Genomic DNA, 25,091 nt, shown 5'->3' with positions numbered 1-25,091 from the left:
AGAAAGGTTCATGATGTCGATGATGGCGGCATCGACGAAAAAGGCTCATGAAAAGGAGCCAAGCTGCTCAAATAAAGCAATATGACACCCGGTGACGAAAGAAAGGAGGAGAATGACGAACTGTAAGAGTATCCTCGAGGGCTATGCAATGGGGAGTAAAAACGGCGAGAGGAACATAGCGGCATGGAAGTTTTACCATTTGCTCCGAAAAACAATGAGAGACCGATGAGAGACGGCTGAGCGGTGAGGCATTCCCGTACACTTTTTTTAAGATATGCTAATAACAAAAAAAAACAAGGGTGCTATGCCATTAAAAGGATACTTAAGGAAGACGATTGAAAAGAGACTTAAGGCTGTTTTAGCAGCAACGAGACCACTACTACGTTTCTCCTGGTAGCCATACAATGAGCCAATGTTAAACGAAATGACTCATTGGGCAATCGATCCTGTGAACTGTGAAAGTTGTTGCGAGATGTTCCATTGTTCGGTTAACTGAACTTTGGGTCAGAAATCCGTCTGCGAAACCTATGAGACGTTCCTCCCAATATGGTAAAGGTAACCGAGCGATGTATACGTTACCATCGTCACTGACCTACGTAATATCACACGACATCATATTTTTCGTTAACAGAAGTTTGTGTGTAGCTATCTTATGATCATGTCTAAAATGAATAGGGCAAGCATTTATGACTAAGACCAACAGGACTACGTAGCTGTAACCACTAAGGAACAAAGTTTAGCCTAAGTGCCTTTATTCTTACCAATAACAAACAAAAATAGCAATTCCTGATGAAACCATACTCGAACAATTTTGCCTCATCTTGCGAAAATGCCATGAATAAGTAACTAACTGACGTTTCCAATGTAAACATATATCGCTAAATGAACACTTAGTCTAAATGTGGTCATAGGATCCTTGTTGCTACGCGAGACATTGAAGGTACTCGATACAATTAGTCCTATCTACCCTACAAGCGTGTATCCGACTAAAATGCAATGACATTAACTGTTTTTCTTTTCTTTGCGTCGTAGGTGTAAGGAAAACGCACGTTTAAAATCAGATACGTTCTGTCGATGAAAAGTAAGCATTAGAATCATCAAAATAGGTTGCAAAGTGAGCTCTCTGGTCCCAATTAGGCTTCCATTCTTTTGTCGAGCGAATATCATAATCTAGATCATGCATGTTTTTTCAGCTAGCCTATATCATTAAAATTCAGGGACAATGCTACCTTGAGGCCTCTTCAATTACGAACGGCTCTTACCGTTTGCACTGTGCCCTATTTTTCAGCGTGCCTAGTCCTTGCTGAAGCGTTAGACCCCGGAGCGATCCACTCTGGGGTCTAACGCTTCACATTTTCACTAAACAACGCACGCGATCTGAGCGATATGGCCATTTTAGTTTGCTGCCACTTCGAACCTGGACTCTAGTTTCTGCATGATTCTACCTTACACCCTTTCACCACTCTAGTTTCCTCCGTTTCCGCCTTGCTATTTAACCCGCTAATTCAAGCCCATATAGGAAGGCTGGGCTCACCAAACTCCACTGCAATACCTGCAAAACATCCGTCGACAACGTCTTTTGGCCTGTACAGCGTCGTATAAAATAATTCTGATCCGCACCAAGTACATGTACATGTACCTGCTTATTTAAGAGTAAGGTCGTGTCTCTCAGCCGTACTCCGCTGTACACCGTACTCTAAAGCTTAAGCTACGAGTCTTTGGCGCCGGGGATTGCCATAGCCGTCGTTTGTGCAAAATTAGCCGATGTCTAATCAGACACTACGGCCAGCACTTAAAAAGCGGCCCAGCGGGCTTGACGGCAACCAAAGTTTCAAGTGAAAATCCTCGCAAACGACAAGGGTCCTTTAATCGTATTCAATAAAGTCGCAGAGAATGAAATGGCGCTTCCTCATTGTTTTACGCCTTTGCTTTAATTTTGCTTCGTTTTATCTGCAATTAAGTGGATGCCGTATAATAAGGCCTCACGCTTATACAACTGTGAAGTCAGAGATGATTATTTCTGCTAACGTGCATCTCGTGTAGCTCGCAAGTAAATACAACATTTCTACTGTCAAGCTTATTGAGACGACCATTTTGAAGTTCATCGTTGCTTAGCTCCGATGCTGTGCTACTGAATGCAAAACAATGGAGCGCTCGGCTCTCAGTCAACTGCATATATCGAATTTGCAGGCCTGATAATAGTTTTTGAATTCAATCGCAAAAATAAGCCTCAGTCCTGCTTTTATTTCTTCTCAAATATTCTCGCTCGTCAGGCTGATTTGTTTCAGGTACCATTTAACCTTTGAGAAGAGAAAAACGTACGATCTAACTGAAGTTAAATCTGATCAATGTAGGAGCTGAGGTGGCGCAGCTATCAAATTTTAGCTCGGAAAAGGCTTCACCAACTAAACTGAATGAAGGAAAGCTGTCTCACCTCGATCTTGTTGCTTTCTTCGGTGTGGGTTTATTTTAAAAATAACACTTAAACGATTGTGCACTTCCTTCCACGTTATACCCATGCATCAGCATCTCGTCATCTGTAATGACACGTTGGCGCAAACTCAATTTCGCTTTGAACGTGTCAAGGTCCGTTCTCGAGTTAGTTGTGTTTGATTGTTTCGTGGACAAGTCTTAGCTCCGATACCATTTTGCGCTATTGTCAACCAGCTCGTCCCAGACACGTAAATCTCACGATAAATCTCTTTAAAAAGAAAAAAAGAGGGGAACAAGATCGTCTGTTTGCTACTGTGGCCAGTATCCCATTGTCTGCTATTCTCCCACCGAGCTTACACAGCGATAATGAGACTAAAATACCTAATAGCCTTTTCTTTTATTATCAGCACGCCACTGCTTGCTATATTAGCAAGAAACAGATGTCCTAAGGGAGTCGTAGCTGGAAAATAAAAGCAAAATCCAATTCAAGAAAACAGCAATTGCCGATCTAAGTAGTTGTCGTCACCTTCCTCCGCGATTTCTTGCAGCACAAAAGCGCACTGAAAGGCTTGCCGAGAAAGGTCAAGGTTTGCGGAACAGACCCATAAGTAACATTGAATACTATAAATACTTACGATGTAATAATGATAATGGGGCTGCCGGTTAACGCAAACGTCAAACTTTATTCTTGTCCAAAAACGCTCCTTACAGAAAGCCCGGGGGAGGGAGAGGGGGAGGGGGGTAATGCCGTTTTTCCAGCTCATGCTGTCTCTCGTTTGCTCTGTCTTCACATGATTTTTTCTGTAAGCGATGGCGGCTCTTTGGTTAAGGGGCGGATAAGTTGAAGCCCCGCACCCCCTACAAGCAGAGCGTCGTTCAATGTCAAACCAGCGAATGACAGAATGAGTTGCGGCGGCGGCGGCGACGAGTGAAACGCGTGGAGCGTCGCATAAAAGACGAAAAGCAGTAGAAACAGGGTCGGCGGTGAAGAAGGGGGGTATTAAATTTGCGAATTTATTTGCGAGGTCACGCGCTCATTATTCGACGGCTGCGTTATCTGGTACGCGGACAAAGTTAAAAGTTCAAAAGCCGTGGAGCTTAGCAGCAATAATAACGTCTGGATCTAACAGAGCGGAAGACAGCGGTCGCCTGCGGCCTGTTTCAGATTTCTCCCTTGAAAATGTAAATTCTATTGCATATCTCTTTTATCCATAGCAGAATTATATAGACGATAGGTCGGATACGTGCCATTCGAATTACCTACTTCAGTTTATGGTCGCATTTGCATTTTATTAATACTAATATAGTTAGCAGAATCACTACATCGAACATCTAAGTACTTCGTGCTTCGTGTCCGTCATAGTCACGCGCTTCTATCATTAAGAGCAGCAGAAAACTCGTCTCAAAGGGTAACAGGAAGCGAATTTTTTTTTTGAGTTGACCAGCGGACGGCAAGTAAAGCAAGCTCTTCACGCGAAGTAAAAAAAAAAGTAAAAATACCATTAAGTAGAAATTTAGTTTTCATATGCAACAGCTAGCTGCAAAAGAGCTAGGGCTCGTTCCGAGTTAGTAAAAAGGCAGGATCAGCGCAATCCGCCATTTTATACTCCAGCCGGACAGGGAATATGGTGCGGGTGAATACGATGCATAGGCCAAATAGCTCTCAATATATATATAGGCCCACCCTGATACATCCCGACTTCAACCTATACCTGAATATAAATGTGGTCAACGAATTCACAAACGGCATTATGCAGTTCTGTGTGAAAATATTGATTCGTTGACGCGCTCGCCTACAGCATCCCTACAATTTGGTAAAGAGGTCCAAGATTATGTCATGCGGTCGGTTTATGTTAGGCAAAATGGCTTGATCTTTCATGTTACATCTGCATGCATCTGTGCCTATTGCTCATTTCAGTGACACATAGCTCTCAAACGGCTTTGGTGGGCCCCCTTTGCCGCTCGGATATTACCTTGAGAGCTCCCCTCTTAAGCTCAACGGTACAGTAGTCTGAGCCCCCAGCGATGAGAAGTAACAGTGCGTCCTCGCTGCGTGTCTTGAAGCGAAACCGCGTGTCCACACCTCCAAACCCCTCTGTCAACACGGACAGTGACGCGAAACTGCTTCCATAAAACGATGCTGCAATGACAGGACACGGAACGAATTAATCAATTAAAAAGGATTAAATATTCTTTCATTGCTTACCGCAAAGGACACAAAAATATCTATACCTACAGAACTAGCTATACTTTTACTGTGGTTTCGGCGTGTCTCGCGCGCATACACGCCACCTATTTACGTTTAGTGTTAAATATTCTCATCGTGTCCTACGTGATTAAGGATCCCATCGATCTGACCTGTGCATGCTACATGTGGAGCTGCTCCGGCACGTTTCTGCTTGCAGACGTGAATTTTCACTTGAAATGTACGAAAGAGACAAAGAAGCTTATAGATGTTACTCTTTTAAGTTTAGCCATTATTATATACGGTTATATATCGATACGGTTCAAAGCAGCACAAAGTCAAATTAAAACAGCTGGACAATTGTTCTCATGATTGATACATAAATTTCATTTTTATTTACCTGAATCGCCTGAGTAAATCGTCTGAACCGTTCAATGAAACTGCAATCTTTGCAAATTAACGTTAATTGTTTTATAATTTCAACCGATCAAGAGTATTCAGCTCGTGGTCAGGGTTTTTTTTGCTGCTTAGAAATCAATTTGATCTAAAGGAAAGATAATGTTTGCAAAGGCAAATTTGGCAGTAGAGACCATATGTTTCGTTGATATCGATTCTCGTTAACACTCGGGTTCATCTTTGAATAGACCTGTCTAGCCAACGGCTCATTGGTTTCCTTTCCGTTCTCCCTGTGCCATGTTTTGCCTTGCCATTGCTTGTTGGCAATAGTGATGGACTTATTTGTTTCATAGTAGAATGTAATTCTGCAGCAGAGAGCAGTGTTGCAACATGTACTTGAACGCCTTTCTCAAGTTGTTCATCTGCGTTTCGGAGGGATCGTTCCATCAGGCGGCAGCAACAGCGGCAGGTTGTTGGCGTCGCCATCACCTCCATTCTAAAATGATTCGGTATACAACGGTTGCTGCTGTAACCGTCAACGCCATCTATGGCATTTATCGCTGCCCGGCTGTGCCGAGCAGTCAAATTATCCACTGACGTTTGCCAAATAGAGGTCACGTAGTGGCGATGTAGAGCGCGTTGTTTTCGATGCCTCTTCGAAAGCCAGAGCCTTGTTGTCATGGGTGCAAACGGGCAGTAAGTAATGCGTCGTTCATAGAAATTGTAGTCACTTTTCATTCGTCCGGCGTACTCCGGTGGACGGAACGCAAAGCCCCTAACGGAATCCTTGCGTCAGAAAACCTGTGAGTATACAAATAGAGTTCGTTCGGATTCCGGTTGAATTGGCCGGCTAAAAACGAGATGAAGGAAGAAGCCGTCGGGGTCGTGGCTAATAGATCCTTTCCGCCGCTACTGGGGTACAACCATGATCCTACGGGCCACTTTACGGGACTTGCGAGGGAAAATCTCATGCTAGATGCCACTGCAGACCAATTTCTGCTACGAGACCTTTGTTGTGTGAGCGTGACTTGTCTGATATGGCCGTAGTTGTTATTCGTGACAATGCTCGTGAAAAGAATCGCAATCACCCGTCGTCTACTGAAGCGACCATAGCACTGTCGCGTCAGCTAGTATTTGATATATTGTATTTTAAGAACGGCAACCAGACATCGAAGTCTGCATTGGCTCTGTCGTGGGGTTTCCTGCCACCCCCGACAAACAACGCAGCCGTATCCACTGCCAAGTCGATTTGAGCTATCTGGCCGCTGCCATTATCGGAAACCGGCGCTAGCTGTTTCGTTAGTGAATAATAGCGGGATGGGCTGCATCGGTTATAATGTAAGTTACGATTGTCGGCTACTCTCTGTGATGCTAACTATGCCAGTGGTGTTTCGTTGTATTGACATTTTTGCGGATAACGTTCTATCGATAAGATAATTCTGTGGATGGAAAAACGCTGTGGAAGACTACCGATTTCCAGTTGATTTACAAAACGGCGTTGTATGTTTGTTGATCGCTTGCTAGTTGATGCTGCTTCAAACTGAATAATGGGACTACATCGATGACAAGCAGGCAGGCGACAGCGATCCGTTGAACAGGGACCAAGCTTGAGCGGTTGGAAAACGCATAAAAGAGGTTTGAAGCTTCAACATCAGCGACTCGTTCGTGTGTTTGTATGCCTCCGTGTCCGTCTGCTGACTGTAAAGCCAATTTCAGGTGGTCCCTTGGACAGCGTGGCAACAGCGTCGGGGCAGCGGTTCCAGGAAGGGAGACTAAAACAAGAGAAAGGAAAAGAAAGAAAGAGCACTTGCGAAAATGGGCCTAACTCGGCATTGGCGCAGACGAAGCAGTAAATCGGACGCTTCAGCACGGTTTCAGCGTCGTCGAGGGCAAAAATACCGTTAAAAAAGCTTGACTATTTGTTCTTTGCGCACCCGCCACCGGCAAACGTCCTCCTGCATTCTCCTCAGCGTGGACGACGACAGTCTTTGAAGTCGCACGCACAGAAACACACAGACGCAGAAGTCCAAGAAGAAGGAAAGATGAAGCGGAAATCCTCATTTGGCATCCCATCGACGACTACGTCATTGTTGTTGTCACTGCCATCGACGCTAGTGTTTCCATTGGACGGGGAGAACTAGAAGCACAAGCAGTCGAAGAACATCGACACACCATTCTACCATTACCGCTACGACTACCTCGAAATCATTGAACGGATGCGTTTCTAAACGAATTACTAGCGCACTCGTGCCGCGTTCGTTAGACGACGAGTGCTTTCTCACAAACGATGCGTTAGCTCCCGCCTCATATAAAATGAAATGAGGGGAAAAACGACAAGTCGACTTCTTTATAAGGGGCGCTATTCATTCAAAGGTATGGGTTGTGTCTCAAACGTCTTACGATATCCTATAGCCTAGATGTTCTCATTTCCTTCCGCTCAGCAGATAAAGCCTACAGCCATATATACAAGCAGATCGTAAGACAGCCAGACCTTAAATCAGTGTTCTGCCTACCCACGGCAAGCAAAGTAAGCCAACAAGCAAGTCGAATGAACTAGAAAGTCGCAAGCACCCGTCTCTATCATTAGATGGAATAATAATAGAAGCGGAATTAAGTAGCGTACAAAGGGCAATTGAATGAAATTTATTGTTAGTAGGATAAGAAGTGTGGTAAATGAGCAGGATTACGGGAGAAGGTGTTCGAGTATTAGTTGTAGTTGGTGTACTGCTTCTAACTGCAGATAAAACAAGGTCTAAAGTGCTGTGGTTTATTGTGAACTTTGGCGTTTTCTGTCTTTTTGTTTGGCTCTTGTTGTGGCGTAAAGAAGGTTAATCGATAGGATTTTCTATATCGTAAAAAAGACAATGTACGTGGACAGAGGTAATAGGGGCCAAAGTGTACTGGGCGTACGCTCCAAGTTCCGCTAGTACGCCGTATGGGAGGTGCCGTAGTTGAAATGGCTGCTAGGGTGGGGGGGGGGGGGGGGTTGAGGTAATGCATCGAATAATATCTATCGCACTGTCACACGACTGAGACAAAGAAGGAAGCGAGACAGGGTTGGGCACCTTATGAAGGGAAAAGAATACGCTGCTGGCGTATGAACAAGAAGGAAACCTATGACGGCACCCACTATCGACTTGAAAGCAAAAGTTGGCTGACTGGAGGGCGGACTAGCTCGCAGACTGGTGCAGTAAAGTGATCCTCCCAGCTCCAGAATTATTCGAGATCCCTAGGGATTCACTAAAGACAGGGACGGTAAGACCTCTGCTTGGCTGGGAAAAAAGGCTTGTACTGCCAAGCACGAAGCAAAGCTATAGACCAAGATCGTAAGCAAAGAAAAGAGTGCAAGAGAAGGAGGTAAAAAGAGGGCTAGGTAGATTTAGAGTGACGTCTAATTCCGTCCGCCGTTTACTCTACGTAGACACAACGAGCAGCGGCGGACTTCCTGGCAAACAGCAGACCGAATAGAAGGCATTCCGACAGTTGCGGAAAAGGGAACAGTAGACTGAGTAGAAGGCACTCCGACAGTTGCGGCAAAGGGAGCGCCACACTGCTAGCGGTTGCCGACGGCGGCTGTCGATTGGTTGGTCGCCTTAGAGTGATGACTACAGGGTGTCTCAACGGAAATCGATAGTTTTGCCAATCGCGTCTAGGAAAAATCAAGATCGCTTCCCTTCATTGCTCACTCCGGCAGATGCTCCCTGAGTCTTGAGCCAATCAGGTCTAGCGATGCCAGCCTTTTCTGCGTATCTATGCTTGTCTGTATGGACCCTATGGGAGCTGGTAGGACCTAGAATGGAAATCTGAACTACTTGAGAGTAAAACTAGGCGAAAGGGAATGTCTAGCTGTGCTAAGGAAAAGTAGCGAGCGTTCTGGATCGGATGCGCATTTGCTCGTTGGTCGTTTACGATCACCCTTCCCCCATCCATTGATTCCTTGGACGCCCCTATTGACATTATCAATTTGAAAAAAAAAAAAGGAGAAAATGATGGTCATAAGGCTGTGTAAATGACCTTGTCGGCAATATGCCAGAAACGTAAAAAAAGACTCCTGTCGTCAACTTCAAAGGACGGAAACGAGATAAACAATTTTAAAATGGTGAAGTATGACCAAGTATAATGTCGTTGTCATAACCGCTGAGGGGCCTCAAAGTAGAAATTATAATTTTATTTTTAATTTTTACTAATGTATCTTAACGATTATTCTAGATTATTATAAAAGGAATTTTTAGGAGCTTATGAAAAAATAGCTTAGAAGACCTTTCTAAGCTGAATAATAATACGAGCCGATTCCATATCAAAGAAAATTCAATACGTTGTGACGACTTTCATCATAGTTAAACATATTCGCAAAAATATGTTTAACTTAATGTTTAATTAAAAAAATAATTAACATTCTTATCGCGGACTTTTTTTTTGCCACTTTTTACAGTGTTCTGTTTCTCTCTGTGTGTTATTAAAGTGATCAGCTCGGGTAAGAGTGGCGATATTTGAGTTAAACAAGAACACGTTTTTAACAATAACACCTAAGTAGAACTTTTATCAGAGCTTTTAAAATCGATAACTTACAAATATGCATCATGTATATTAAAATCGAATCTCCGTAGCAAATCTCAGTCACTATCTTCAAAAACCGATCAGCAGTTGCCCAGACTGGTCCAATGGCCATGATATAGGTGTGCCCAGTTAAGCGAGCATTAGTCGATTAGTCAGCATACGTTCTGGACGAAGTGAATCGTTTGTATTTTGAACGCATCCCTAAATATAAAAATCTCCTTAGCAAGTATTCTTTGTGCAAACCATAGAAGAAGTAATGTAAGAAGAAATGCGCCGTAACAATTTCCTTAAAAAGGAAAACCAACTATTATGGAACTTGCACATGATTAAGTTAATCAATTCAACTTGAATATTGGCTAACTGGGCAGATTTTTTATCGTTCGAATCACGATAAGTAGCCGAAATCCACAACTATCGCTGATTAGTGCTTCAACTACCAGCTATTAAAAGTTTAATGTAATTGTAATGCTCACTAGTTAACTAAAATGGAGTTCTGAAAGCCGGCATCTAAGATGTTAAGGAAAATTCAGACATTTCCCAAAAAAGCACTCCTTTTGAAAACTCAAATGGCTGCTGAACTGAGCAATTCTAGTTGCTTGACCACCGCCGACCCATAGGTCTACTCTTTCTCTCTCTCTTTTCTTCGGTGAATTTGCCAAAATCAACGCAAACTAACACGTTGCCCTTGGCGGAACCTCGTAGAGCGTTATTTACCTGTATCGCTCGTTTACGTTATTCTAGGCGCGGTAAAAATTAGTGAACCCGTAACCGGCATCGCTTACAAAACAGATTCGCGTTTTTCGCGCACGAACCGATACATATCCAGCACAAAAAGAAAGAAGGAATAGGTTGACACATGGTCATCTTTTATTGAATTACGCTACGAGTAAAGCTTTGATTGATGAAACATTGACATTAGCCGTCTTCGTTCACAGGCATCAACTCCTTTATTGAAAGTTAAGTTACAACTGCTGATCAAAGGGATATTGCCAAAGCAAAAGATGCAGCAGGCTTTTTCTTCGTACTATAGTACCTCGAACGAATGGCTCTTGCCACTCATTTAAGCAGTCTGTACGTAAAGCGCATAACACCGATTTTTCCTATTTATTCTACAACAAATTCACAGCTGGCCGACCTGACCTCAAGTTCATGTTCGGCGCAGCCTATTGCTAGAATCAATACACCTTTGTTTTTCGTTCTGATTAAGATACTTTAGCGGCTTATAGTTATTCCCTTTCAGACTGTCTTAAAATAAAATTCGAATCCACAACCCGTATTTTGTAGTCATCGTATATTTCTCTAGGGGCTCGTCCGCGTTTAATAACTAATAATTACGATTTCGAATATTGCCCACTAGCCCCAACCAGGGAATCTATACTCCGCTCCTACGACGAAAAACTTTTGAAGCCTATACGCATAGACTGCCACGTCTCGTAAGATGTATGTTTAGAATTCCAAAGGAGATTTAAGGTAGATCAAATCTTTACTTCTAGCTGTTACGCGCCATCCTGACTCAAGTCAGTGCATCTTTCACACGTTCTTCGTTTATTCGAATTATAGCTGTTGGCCACGTAGTCGTTCTGAACTGTTTTGCCGAACGGAAGTGTTGCATATATAGTATATGTATACATATGCTATCTTCGCGAGTACAGGAAAAGTTTGTGAAGAAATTAGCTCTAGAATGCTTCTGACAGACTGGCTAGTGATGTCCTTTAAATGCTGAAGTGAGTCAGGTATATGGGGAGGAATATTCAATATTTTTTGTGACGGAAAAAATTCGGCACGACAAGAATCACAGCTACGACATTCAGATTGTTGGACTCGTTGCCCACTGAGACGGACACCAATAGACTCTCGCTATATAGAATCCACACAAATTAGTAAACAATGGCCACGAGTTTCGAATTAAGCTATGCTAAAATCCGCGACCATAGATCTACCAGTTGCAGTAAGATCCTAAAAATTCCAGGTCACACTTGTCAGGCGCATGTGAGGCGTAAGGCCCACGTATACCCTGCCTCTTTTACACGAACTTTTCAGATTAAAGGTAATGATATATGTGATCATCAGAACAACGAGAACACCCATGCCAAACGATCAAGAGACCATTTTACTTTTGTTAAAACAGAATGTAATCAGAGTTTATAGAAAAATAATTTATGAATCAGTTACTTAATGTTAACAGGACTTGAGGATGTTAGTGCTAGGCTGAGGTGATCTAGGCGAGCCTGGTGAGGGTGATACATGTAAATTTACTGAATCCCCAGAGCAATGTATTCCTCTGTAGAATTTCCTATATACTGGTACATCAGACATTGATCAATAAGAAAATATATGAACGAAACACACCGGATCAGCTACTGAATATCCGAAACAATATACATCGTTTCGGATTCTATGAAGTGCTTTTACTCTTGCGGTAAAAATGAAGTGTAATGAAAAAATCTCAAGATTTTTGCTAACTATGGTACGTATCCTAATAAAGAAATTCGTAGAAGATGCCAAGTCTTAATAAATGCGTAACACATACTTACTTCATTGCTAGCATTTTTGGGTCAGATGGGTCATGATTTTGGGACGATCGTGGGTGTCAGCTTTGTATATGGAGTATGTATTACTGTTTTGATAACAGTTTATGAGATTCACTTTTTGATGAATAGCTAAATAAGAACGTATGTTGTTTTTTTCAGTGAGTTTAATCGAATCAAAGCCAACGCTGCTTAGCTAAAGCATCCCGAATTGTTCTTTATCAATATTTGGGCCAACAATTAAGCTGTGAGCTCATGAAGACTCGTCCGATCGTCACTTCAGATAGGATACCTTGAAGTCGACTCGATCATTTGGATGGGCTTACCCATTGGGCTTAACCACTAGTGGGAAGCTATCATCATAGGCTGCTGCTTCAAATCTCGCTACCGTTACGCAGGCTGTGTGAATAAAGAAACGGATATTCTTGTGGCCAATTATTACTGGACCTTATCAAGAACGCTTGAAAGCGGCACTTCTCTACTTTGGCCATCTGGGGTCGAAAAAGTCACCAGTGCAAAAAGGGAAATATTCGCTGCGTTTTGACAAAGGCTATTCGAGTCACAACAGTGACTGTTTTGCGATTCCGTCTTAACAGCGCCCGTATAAAATAAGTCGCTGCTTCTGCTCAGTTGGTCACGTTGGCCGTCTGTACTGGCGACTAACCTGTGTTACACCTGACTAGGTCGTGCTTTTCATTTTAGTCTGAATCTGGTGCCTAATGGAAGGCGTGGTCACATGGCGGGATCACCGCAACAATGGCTGTGGCTAACTTATAAAGACGACAGCTTCTACTATTACAGGGAGCGCAATATGGCAGCGAGGACGTATGCACATAGACGGACAGAGAGAGGCAAGTAGAGAAGCCACCGTAACAGCGTCCAATCTACTAGCTAGATAGAGAACCCAGCTAGCGGAAGGAAATGATCTCTGCCAAAGCACCGATAATCTCTCCATACTTTTTTCTTCAGGCCGCAGTCAAACAATCGTTGTTGATGGTGGCGGTGGCTAAAGCCAAGCGGTAACTCGAATAATGTAACGGATAAGTATGATATGAATGAAATAAATACTTTTTTCACATTTCAGTTATAATGGATGAAAATCGCAGAAGAAAGGTGAAGTTGGGTCGGGTGAGCGCATCTGATAACTGTTGGACTAATATCGTAGCAAAATATATTCCACTGCACCAAGTTGTTCCTGCATGAAAGATCTAGCTACGAGGACAATAAGTATTAACATAGCTGTTCTATAGTCATTGCTCAGTAGGCAATAAAGGTAATCCTAGTCCCAGATTAAAAGCGGTTAAAGATGTTTCCGTAGTCGCGTGCACAGGAAACCATGAAGATTACATGCCTTTATCTATGGTGCTCAAAATTTTCTTTATAAAACACATTTTTAGTACAGTATATAACGGCCACTCGATCTATACGAACGTCGTTCATACGCGCGTTGGTTCTTTTGTAGACAGCCAACCCGACGAAGGACAATGAACACCGATGCTCCATGATCAGGGGATCTCTGCTACTCATGACAATTGACAAAAACCTCGTCCTATCCGCCACATTAACTAAGAGCGAATCAGTTTGTCGGTAAATGGTAACTTTGCTTTCAAGTCATCTGAAAGATTTCCACTTGGGTATCCAAGCCACAATTAAGAAGCGAACATTAGATGGTACGCCGCAATAACGCAGAGGATTTATTTGTTGATTGCGATCATCGAAGAAGCTGAGACAGGCTTTGTTTTGAACAGTCTTAATGGGCAAGTTCCTAGAAGCAGAACATTACGACGGTACTGATGGCGGTGGGGTTGGTGATGATAATGAGGGTCTGCTATCTCTAGACTAGTTGTCTGTCAACGAAGAGAAAACATAGCACAAATGGAATACAACGTCGTGTTCAACTAATCACGACCCTTGTACAATAGGTACAGTGTGTACATGGCATCCTTTCTCCTCCCATACGTACATTATAAAGAGCGAATTCAATGTTGAAAGCGAAAGAATAGTCTTTACGGCTTTTGTTAAAATAGAACATTTCCGATTAATTGAAACCATACAAGAAAGTTAGCTTATGTCGGCTAACTGCAGGAGTGTAGGAGAGTCTCTATTGTTTTCTATTCCATCTTACGATTTTGATAGATGCTGATATAAATGGATAAAAAATCTGTATATTATTAAAAAATACGTCATATGTGCGAAAAAGGTGGGCGCGTTTCTTTCGTGCGTACACAGGCAGGTTAGGGAAAATCGTGTTTTTAAAGCCACATTTAATTATTAAAACTGTTCTGAATGGCGACGACAGCCGCAGCAGTAGCAGCAATAACAATAAACGGTAGATACCGTAATTCTAATAGGCAGTGATCGAGGCTCATCATTCTTGAGGTTCACACGTGCCGTGTATATGATTACCCTTATTATGTAGATTTGAATAGTTATAATGTCGTATGAGAAAAAACTGTGTCTTGCTTGACTTATAGTCATAGCAAGAAAGCATAGAAAGCTCATAACGAGATGTAATTTCGAGATTTTTAAAACGTTTCTATCATAAATGAAGAGAAGTGCCCAAAATCACCTTAATACAGGTTAGGACCTGGCAGTTTAGAGCACCATGGTGGGTCATGGGGGATGGTCGTAAATGTGAACATACTGCGCTGGCACACGAGTAACTTTAGAACGTCAGAGAGCCATAACATAGCAAGCTTCAGCAGAATCTTCTATCCATGATACTATCTATTGCAGTCGCGGACACCGCCGAATACAGTTCCCCTTCGAAGCAGTCTAAATATAGCGAGTCAGCTGCCTGTCTACCTACTGGCAGGCCATTCTTCACTCTACATCGGTGGCGGAGGCCGAACATGGATTCTTATGCACTATAGGGGAGGGCTATAGCAGGCGAACCTTTACGGAGTCGCCCACAGCTTTGACGCTGGTTTTTGGCTCAAAAACAGTTCAAAGACTATCGGCTTTCGTTCGGGATCTACAGAACGGGCTGGCTAAATCTACGGTCAAAGATATGAGAGAACGCAAAGAAATTCGACGTACGGGGCTTGCCAGATGGCAGCTGCAGCGCCGAACGAAGTAACAGATTCAAATAGTGACGCGTTAGGGAAGAGGTCATATTATAATTCGAGGAGAAAAACGTCCAGACGAGAAGAGACCCACAGCACAGCGGCAATGCATAGCACATGGCATGGGTATGGTAAGATTGTTGAAGGTGATATGCTGTACCCCAAAAAAGGTCAATAAATAAAAGACAACCTTCAAGACACACTATTCAATAAGAGAAAAAAAAAAAGTTTTTTTAGATAGGCGTACTAATATTAGATATGAATATACGCATGTAATTCTTAGAAGTATACACATATCTATACCACATATGGCAGTAGGAGAAGTCGAATCTACTTACAACGAGCTCAATGAAAGTTCCGTCAATTTGCATATACCGACATTAATCTGATGTGTCCTGCATGACAAGTACGCGCTAAATCGATATTTATTTATATTAAATTCAATACATTTCAGGCGGCGGTCGTAGATCGTAACTTAGGTAGCCCTGCAAAAGACTGAGAATTTCCGCCATGCACGTTTGACGTGTACGTTCGTCAAGAGAGGTAGGCTGCGTAGTCCAAAGACGGGTAAACAATCTACAGGTAATTAGTTATCTAAAGAAATGTTTAGCTTCACCCCGAAAGTCCACTATAAATGAAGAAGTTATATCCAAGTCCTACACACGAACTACTCTTGAAATATGGAGCGGCTGTTAACCTAAGACCATCATATTTCATCAGTGCACATAGATAACAGCTTATCACTAGGCGGAATTATTTATATATTCTATCGAAAGATAAGTCGCACGCAGCGCCTGGCATCGTTCCTAGACAACCACCATTTTACAGCGACCCAACTGGTTGACATTCATATCCTATTCTATAGGATCAATACGAATGCTAACCCTTCTACATAAGGTAGGCTTACTGACGACAATTATTCGTGTCGGAATGATATTACTAGGAAAAAAGCGCACTGTGAAGGACAAGTGATTCGTTATGATAAATCACTCTCAAAAAGACGCCAACAAAGGACCAACCCAAATGAAGTCACCCATCCGTATGTCATCCGAATCGACGGTGTAAATACTTCCGCCAGCCAAAATGTTCGAAAATGAACACCAAAGTTAACAGCCACTAACGATGGGTGGGGCGTCCCTAGCGGATTGGCAATCCGGGAAAAAGCTTAGTGTCTAGCGGACAAAAAGTTAGCGTGCTCTGCGTGCGTGAATCTGTATATGTCTTGTAGCACGTGCCACGAAAGGCCACAGATATTCAAGGGGAAGCAGAGATCATTAATGAGTCAAACGACAACCCAAAGCAACTGCTGACTAGTTCTCTGGGTTCCAGCGATTATGAGCAATCCGATCCGGACAAAAGAAATAAGATGCTTCCGCTAAGCAGCAACAAAAGCAAAGGTAGCGCTAGCTGAATATACCCGAGTTAACTTCTCGGCGGCTGGAAACTATAAGCTCATATATGGCACTCACAGTAAGAACAACTTCGCTCTCTGGAGAAACACGCTTAGGGGAGATGAAATAGCGAGAAATGGGGATGGATGGAAAAGACTTCTTTCCTGCGGAGGGATAAACGACAAGAAGGTAGAAGGGTCTCTGTCGTGCACTGCGGCGAGTTGATCGGCGTGTGGGTCATACACACTCGGTTGGTGTAAATCTAAAAGACTACTGATAGGCCAAGCCTTATATATACATGCGTGCATGCGGATTGCGTGTGTATGCGCGATGAAGGATTTTAAGCGTGCTATAGACGATGAAGGACACGCGTGTAAAGGAGTGAACCGGCGTTCCGGGCTGGGTTCGTGGTGCGAGATGTATGTCACATGCATTGCCATATGGCTGTAGCGGCAACAACGGCGTTTTGACGAGTATCATCCTGGACACTCTGGATATTCAACGAAAACATAAATGGAGTGACGCACAAGCGAACGTATAGTTACAATTACGGCTGCTTAACCAAGATGAGTCAGGGCGCGCAGATAACTATTCGGCGCCTACAGAACAACGCTACGCTTTTACTACAGACAGGAAGAACGTGTCGGTCATTGGCCCAACACTTCTTCGACAAACATTATATAGGTTTTATACGACACGGGAAACATGACTTGTATTGCTGGGATAGACCACGACTAACGGGAAATATTGTTTAACAAATGACGTTTGTAGTATCAAGCTGGTTTGGTGCTAGATATTTTACAATGAAACAAAGAAAAACATCAGCTTAAAGGACGACGATGATGATGACGCTAGATGAGGCAGGACTAAATAAATATTATTGAAGGGAACTGTAAAAAAAATATTAATACGTTACGATGGTTCATTTCATTAGCCATATAGGTAATCGAATAAAATTGTACTTTTTATTCCCCCCATTAACGTATGAATTTTGTCATACTTCGGGCGTTTATAAGTCTAATGTTACTAACGGGTCGTCGATGGAAAACTTTTCGCTGTTAACGAATTTTCTTCCAATTTGCGGCCTGTCGCTTTCATTATAGCGGTGCTCGTTAACGAAATTTGTTTCGGACGAACCTGTTTATCAGCGAATGCGTTTGGTTGAAAAGTCGAAGAAATTTAAATGATGCTTAGCGTACGAGTCTGTCGTGTCACAAAAAATCTATCCAAATAAATACTTCAGTACTTCGCCTAGGTACTGAGCTAGTGTGCGTCATTTTTCTTTAATAGAAAACACAAAGCGCTGGCGACGGCGTTACTACGCCACTTCGCGGCGGGACAGAGACACAGCTGGTGTTGGCTAGATGGGATGAGTTATCGTGTACGCAAATATGTGAACACTGCTACTGCGAGATATGTACGCATCACCGGTTTATTCGAGGACTCGTACGAAATGGTGACGTAATGAGTGTTTCGTGTGAGATACATTTTGCCAGCTGTGTGGCCTGCCTTCAAGCGAACCACGCACAGTATAGCGGACCGTGAAAAGTTGTTATACGAACCAGCTCAAAGACACAAACTTATTCCGCTGGTACAAGCGGAAATCGTCCGAGCTGTCAACGTCGTTGCCTTCGCAGTTCGAGTCCTAATCGCTCTATCGTCTACGGTTGTTGCGACGGCCTTGTCTTTTTGAATCTTAACGTTCGTGGTGAGACAGTCATGAATTAACGACATTGGAGAGAAAAGTTTCTGGCGAAGGCTACCTCCCTACGAGCTAAGCTCAGACCGACTGGTTGTGACGCAGTCGTGGCGTTGTGGGGACTCTCTCGACCGGTCGTTCGTTACTAAGACCCAGAGACAGGGGTGATTGGGTGGGCTGGAAAAGGGAACTTTGAGGAAGCAGGCGGTAGAGAAAAAGGAGGAAATCATAGAATTAGCCTTAGCTTAGTGGTTTCCTGGGAACTCTTTTGCCACAGTAAACTCTCTTGTTAACACCAGGGAAGAGACGCAAGCAAGCAGTCGACGCCGCCGGCATTCGTGATTGCGAACGAGATAGAAAGAAAGTCAACGGTAGCTGTTGTTTAAATCAATCTTATTCACTATAGGTCCAAGTATATAATACGAGGGACGCAAAAGGAATTATTTCAAAATCAAGACAGTCAATAAGCAGCTGAAGCCGTTGAGAACCATACAACAAAGACTGCCGTAAGTTACTCAGTAAGCATTATGTCGTGGAGAAGCAATGAGTGCTACACAGTGCGCAGTACTAAAGGTGTCGCATTGACCGAGTGATCGCGAAGGAGGAGATGCCCACCACGCACAGCCTCGCCCACTGGCTAACGGCTAACCAAATCCATTAATTACGTAGTGCTGACATATATGTGTTGTACTAGTACAAGAGTGAGAAACAGAAAGAATATGAGAGCTAACTTCACTTTCTCTTTATGTTTACAACGCGTTATTTGTGACGCTATGCCTGCCATTGCCACGCAATCACCGCGATAAATGACACCCCGTTAGACAAAGGGTCTTACCCGAACTATAAGAGACCTGGCGCGGATGGCAGGGGCCTTTGAGCACAAAACAAATCCGCTACTCTCGAAAGACCGCACGAGGAAGGTGGAAAGAACGACATAAGGAATAATGCGTAAAGTGACTTATTTTCCTATACAACTCCTTGTTGATACTGCTAGAAAGTAGAACCTGAATGCGGCTAACTAGTACATCAGACGCTGCGGCACTGATGCATTATGGATACCGTACAGGTAGTGGGAGATACTTACAAGGCGGTCGAGAACGGTCGAATTTCTTCAAGGTGATTTACAGAACCGCACGCGGGCCTTCAGAGCTTCCAGTAGCTGCGACATGAGCCATCGTTATGATAGCTCAAACTGCCCCTTCGATTGAGACAAGTACAATGTGGCCAACGATCCAGGCAGCCATGAACTTGCGTGTTTTCAACCACTAGTTCGTATAACAGCCTTATATAACTACAGCAAACACGCAGTCAACAAATAGCTCCTGGCCGCTGACGAGGCGGTGCAGGCGACATCGTTCTCATTGTTGCTCGACATCCGCCATCCGACAGGCAGCGCCCGACGGCGCTACAGGCCTCGATCGTGTAGTCCTCTAATACCTCGTGTAAACGCGGGAACACACCGCAATGCTAGGTGGTCAGTACGGGATCGGTCTTGCTTACTTACTACGCTATCGTGCTTTCACTGGTGGGGGCTCGCTCTGCTTATGGATGTCGGGCGCTGTCTGCAATTCCCGCTCCAGTATATATGCATATGTGTGTATGAGCATGCCTTCGCGCAAGGGCGACATGTACGTATGTACGTGGAGGCTACAGAAACTACGCGAGAGTGATTTGCATGAAATAATGAGCGCTGCTAGCTCCGATTTTAAACCACCCCTAGTCTTTCTGTGTTTTACTTTCTCATTGGCTCCCAGGCGGCCGTGCAGGCAACTGGGTTCGTATCAGTGATCGTAGTATCGCAGACGGCAGCGGCCATAACATCTGAGCTAGCTCTGGAAAGTGTAGAATCGGATTGAGGGAGCGAGTGGTCGAAAAACGGAGTTCGGTCCAGCCCGCTTCGAATACACAGCCGAAGGATTCCTTTGAGTAGTTTATAATCGAGCAGGACAATGGGCAGAGTGAGGTTCAAAATGGGGCACGAAATTTCATAAACTTTATAGACACTTCCAGCCGAATCCGACCGACTTATCTGACTTAACTTGGTACCTTTAATTCTTCTAATCTGCTTTTACACCCCGATGTTACTGCTAACTAAGCTTGCTTCTGTTCGTCCTTTATCTCTGCCATGAACGGTGACGATATAGTTGCTAGCAGTAACCAACATTAGTGGCGTTATGCCTTCTCATACGCGGTCTTCGTTCGTGTCAATGCGAGCCGCAACGTTCTCCCTATATAGTGGACGCTGTGGGAATACACACAATTTCTCGAAATCTCTCGCAGCTGCTAAGGACTAGAGCATACAATTACCGTTGCTACAGCCATTTTGCCATGGTGGACCAAGAACTCGTGTAGCATTGGGGTAATTTAAATAATGGAAACACAACAGTAGTCGCTATGTCCTTTGCTGCAATTCTTGGAGACACTTCTGTCGTTCCACCTTACCACCCTAAAGTCTCTTGGCCCGCTTTTCACACGATACGGTCCTGTCTGAGCGGAATTCCTCAGACAGCGCACGGCGCTGCATCGCTACTATACAGCGTGCTCAATGCTATGCAATGCAATTCACCACTCGACGTCTGGGCCTTAGCCCTTCCACAGGCGTTAGCGCTGGATGCTCCGCCCACGGCAGATCCTTGCAGGCCCAACCCGCGAATGCTTACACCAGCAGGCAATGTGAGACCCGAAGGATAATTCATCGTGGCTGTTAACTGCATTGTCGTTGTCTAGCCAAAGGACATGAAACTCGTGCAATGTGTAACACTACGCAAACGGCAGCGCCGACTGCCGCACTTTCGTTGGTCGGCGGTTTGTGCGAGTTTATTGGGGAACGTTCCACTAAAACCTTATGGTTGGTGTTATTTAGCAGCAGTCGTCGGTGGCGACGCTGGCGGGTGGTTAACTGACGTCTACTTCGCATCACACTGAGCTAACATTGGCAGATGATGGCGCGGATATATCTGTCTGATGATGAACGGACAAATGAAGAGGGAGAAAATGACAGCGTGGAGGATCCATATAGATCGCGAGAGATAAAGAAGGGCAAATAGAAGGCACAACGTTATGGCGACTTGCATCCATATCATTGTTGTTTCTGCTACTGCTGATATGCGAGTGGCCTACTAAGGTCGGCTAGCTTGTGTCCTTGTCTCTAATCCTTACTGCTGTTGTTCAGGCAAAAGCAGGCCGAGTAAAGACACTCGAGGACTGTCAATTCGCTCGACTAGAAGGCTAGCCAGTCATCTAGCGACCTGGAGAGGAATGGAAGGAACAGGCATAACAAAACAACTTCAAGGGTGGCTTCAAGCAGACAGAAACGGTGGCATCCCTGCAACGAACGACAAGATTTTTAAGACTGAGCCAGTCAGGGTCTACTATCGCCTAGTCATCTCGATAGCTCCAAGCAAACTGGCACTGTTTCTATATCGTTGTAGATAATGCGTGCTTCCAGTGCGAGCTACTCGATGCCGTGGTAGATTGGTATAAATGTCTTACTTTAAAATGACCTTTTACCAAAGAAAAATCCAAGGAAACCTAGCACTAGCGCCATGACACGGCTAAGGTATGCTTAACATTGTTGAGGATTTGCCTACATGTTTTTATCAGTATCTTGTGCTGTTCTTCAAATAGATTGCATATGATCACGTAACATAAACCTTGAATTTAAGCTTTGAAACCCTTTTGGCCTAAGCATTAACACGTGGCTTTGGTTGTAGGAACCGTTGCCTTTCACATAATATTAACAAAGGTGGAATGATAGAAGCAGATAACGGATGCACCTGAATGGACACGAGTTGCATGCGTTTTCACATACTGCTTTTACGGGCACCTAATCGTCTATTTACTAATAGCTGGTCATATTCGAACATATTTCCTGATCGAACACTTCTCTCAATACGTTGTTTTATTGACACAAGCTGTATAGCTGCGCATGACGGGTTCTAATGGGTAACCGCCCCGGGGCTCGGCCTTTTTTCCAAGCTACTACCACTGAAAAGATTCGTATATGCGTTTTAGCTTAAAATGAACACAGGCTCCTATACGGGCGCGGATTTTTGCCGTTCTTATCTTGAGCAGGAGCGTATGTTTAATAGCAAATATTAGCTGTTGACTTTCTGTAAATCCCTCTGTTACAATGTTATTCTCTGAAGAAAACCTTGAACTCTACTAAATAGCGGAAGAGAATATGTTGATTTAGAAGGAGCGTCATGTAGTTTGCCGAGCGCAAGTGGTTGTTGACTAGAGCACTTCTTGCTTTCAGTATCAATCCCCCAGCCCATGGGTCAAATTTACTAAAGGGGTAACGCTATTGAAAAGCATTAAGTTAGCCCGGCACAAGGCTCGAGATACAACAACAGTACAGTCGATGTGCCTTCGATAGACCCAGCTATCTTCTCAAAGAAAAACTAACATTGCGTTTCGCGCTTAATACTACTATCAAGGTATGCTTTGACACGTCCTCATATTCGTGAGATAATTAATGGAGCAAGGTAAGCCAGCTGAAAAACACGTAGAAAAAGAGAGAATTGTGAAGCCAGGGCGTCAATTTTCTTTTACCAAGAAAGGGGATAAAAGGGATTAAACAAACAAAGTAAAAACGTCGCAAATCCTTGCAGTAGCACAAAAATCCCCGTGATGCTGTTGAAAGAAGCTGCTAAGGTACTAATTGTTTATTCGATATTGATTCTCATGGTCCTTAGAACTTCCCGTAGGACGGTGCCATTTTCAGAAATAGGCGCATGTACGCGATAATGTCATTTGCAGGCAACACTAATTTCGAAGTATAAACTCCCGCATTTCGTGGAAGCCGCTTATATGCTTAGCTCTTTTCTCGTGAAGAGTATATGATCTCTGTTTAGCCCGAATCATCCCATTTTGCTTCGTAGATTGTAATTGAAGTGTAGATACACAAATAAGATCGTTCAAGATTCGAAATGTAATGTCTAACCGATTTTCATGGCCCGAGTGCCTGTGGCATCGCCATAAAAATGAAGGTACATAGCACAGCTTTCTCCCCTCATAGCCGCCATTTTCAAAGCTTCAGCACTGGAAGTAACAGATTGAAGGTCGGTTGCCTCCTATCAAGATTAGTACGCTACTCGCGATGCTCTATAATATAAAACAGGCCAGCTGTTTTTTTACTTCCTGCTACCCATGGAGACATTTGGGTATTGAAGTTTCACACAAAGGGCAGCGATTTTAGGGTATTATGTCTACTAAGGTATGGATGGCCCAAAGTGAGTTGACGGGCAAAGTGAACAGCACGTAGCTTTCGATAGGTCTTTCTAACGGATCTCTGCCTACGCCCGTAAAGTTGCGGGGCTCGAAGACAACTCCTATGGTTCGCACCCGAGCGTCGTTGGCCATTTCTCTCACTAAAATATGTTTCCACACACTGCCCGTTTTCTCTTTCCGTAGCTGCAGACGACCTTTGAAGCGTCGATTAGTTGCCCGTTTTCTCGTTTTAGTCTGGGTGTGTACGAAGAACCGCGAAAACATCTCGCTCAATACCTGGAAATGTGCCATGAAAAGCTGTGAACTGACCTTGCTTTGTCGGTCGACCTTAGACGCTGGATACTACTGCTTGTATGAACCGAAATCTGCTGGCGCGCTAAACCGCGCTTAACACCGTCGCCGTTGCCTGCGCTTGTGTCACTATTTCATCGGTAAACTAGAGCACTACGTCGGAAAAGGCGATGACCCATGAAAGCGCGATACGCTTTGGTGTAGACTGGTCGAGCTTCAGCACTTTTGGTGTATCACTCACTCTTCAAATTCTCTCATATGCTTACCCATTTTAGTTACATGAATGGCAGTCGTATCACAGAAGGCTTCCCTCCGAACCATTACATGGTCCTTATTTTTTCTTCTTGTTCGAAGCCTTTCCGACACTCGAATATGAGCGACACCTCGATTACTGCTTACGATTGTTACAATTTGTATTTCGCCTCCTTTTTTTCTACTCGAATATAAAAACTGCACGCACTTCAAGAGTTCGCGTATTGCCACTATAACAGTTGCTATCCGCAGCTGGTGTCGGCAGCTGTACCCTCTGTTAGGACTACTATATATATTTTTCTGGTTCCGTGATTAGCTCGTCGCCTGGTGGCTGCTGCTAGTGAAAAGCTAGGACGAAACACATTGCATCGTTTGAATGGTAGTACCACTATTAAAGGTAATAATAGTTGTTGTTGTTGTTGCAGCAGTCATGGACGACAGATGGTACGAAAAAATCATGTTCGAACGCGCTTTTTCTGGTTCTATTTCTCTATTGGCTTCGTTTAGTTCGCTCCGCTGCCAGATCATTTCGCCCACTTGGGCCGCCACGATGGCGTCACTACTATATTCATTTGTTTATATTTGTTGAGACTGGCGCGACTCCGACGTCACCGATATTTCGTTCGTTGATAAGCAACGCTCAGTACAAAGAATCTTCCTATTTCGCGTTCGAAGAAAAGAACATAGAAGAAGTATGCACGAAACGTGCAGATAATTATTCATTATATATAAGAGTATTGCGCAGCTACGTACAATTGAAGTTTTATCTCAACACTTTTGTCAAAGATTTTTATCTAACATGGCGTGTAACACAGCTCAATCGGTTATGTCTATTCAACGTCGAAATTAGGGCAGGTATAAGGGTCGTATTTCAAGTTGTACGCGTCTCATTTTTATAAATTATTCTCCATATCTCTATGCGTCAAGACACGTCTTCAACTCGATGAATACATGCAGATGCTGTAAGCAGGCTAAAAGTGGTCATAAACCCATTTTAACTCAATACTTCCCAATGCCAGCAGCCGAGCGCAGAGGCAATCGACCACAAATTTGGCTTCTGCG

The 25,091-nt window shown here is 43.7% G+C and overlaps 1 protein-coding gene across 1 annotated transcript in view; it reads right to left on the bottom strand.

Annotated features, from left to right (window-relative positions):
• The window catches only part of LOC111251188 (chondroitin sulfate proteoglycan 4-like), a 209,351-nt gene that overhangs the window by 78,613 nt on the left and 105,647 nt on the right, over nt 1-25,091 (bottom strand). The window contains exons 2-3 of the mRNA XM_086990490.1: nt 4,792-4,851; nt 4,407-4,573 (exon numbers count right to left, since the gene is read on the bottom strand). Coding sequence (XP_086846616.1) covers nt 4,407-4,573; nt 4,792-4,851 — 227 coding nt within the window. The remainder of the gene's footprint in view (nt 1-4,406; nt 4,574-4,791; nt 4,852-25,091) is intronic.

The sequence above is a fragment of the Varroa destructor genome, unplaced genomic scaffold (genome assembly GCF_002443255.2).
Source record: "Varroa destructor unplaced genomic scaffold, Vdes_3.0 BEIS01000005.1, whole genome shotgun sequence".
NCBI lineage: Eukaryota > Metazoa > Arthropoda > Arachnida > Mesostigmata > Varroidae > Varroa > Varroa destructor.
Note: the sequence above shows the minus strand (reverse complement) of the source record. Positions and strands in the feature narration are given on the sequence as shown.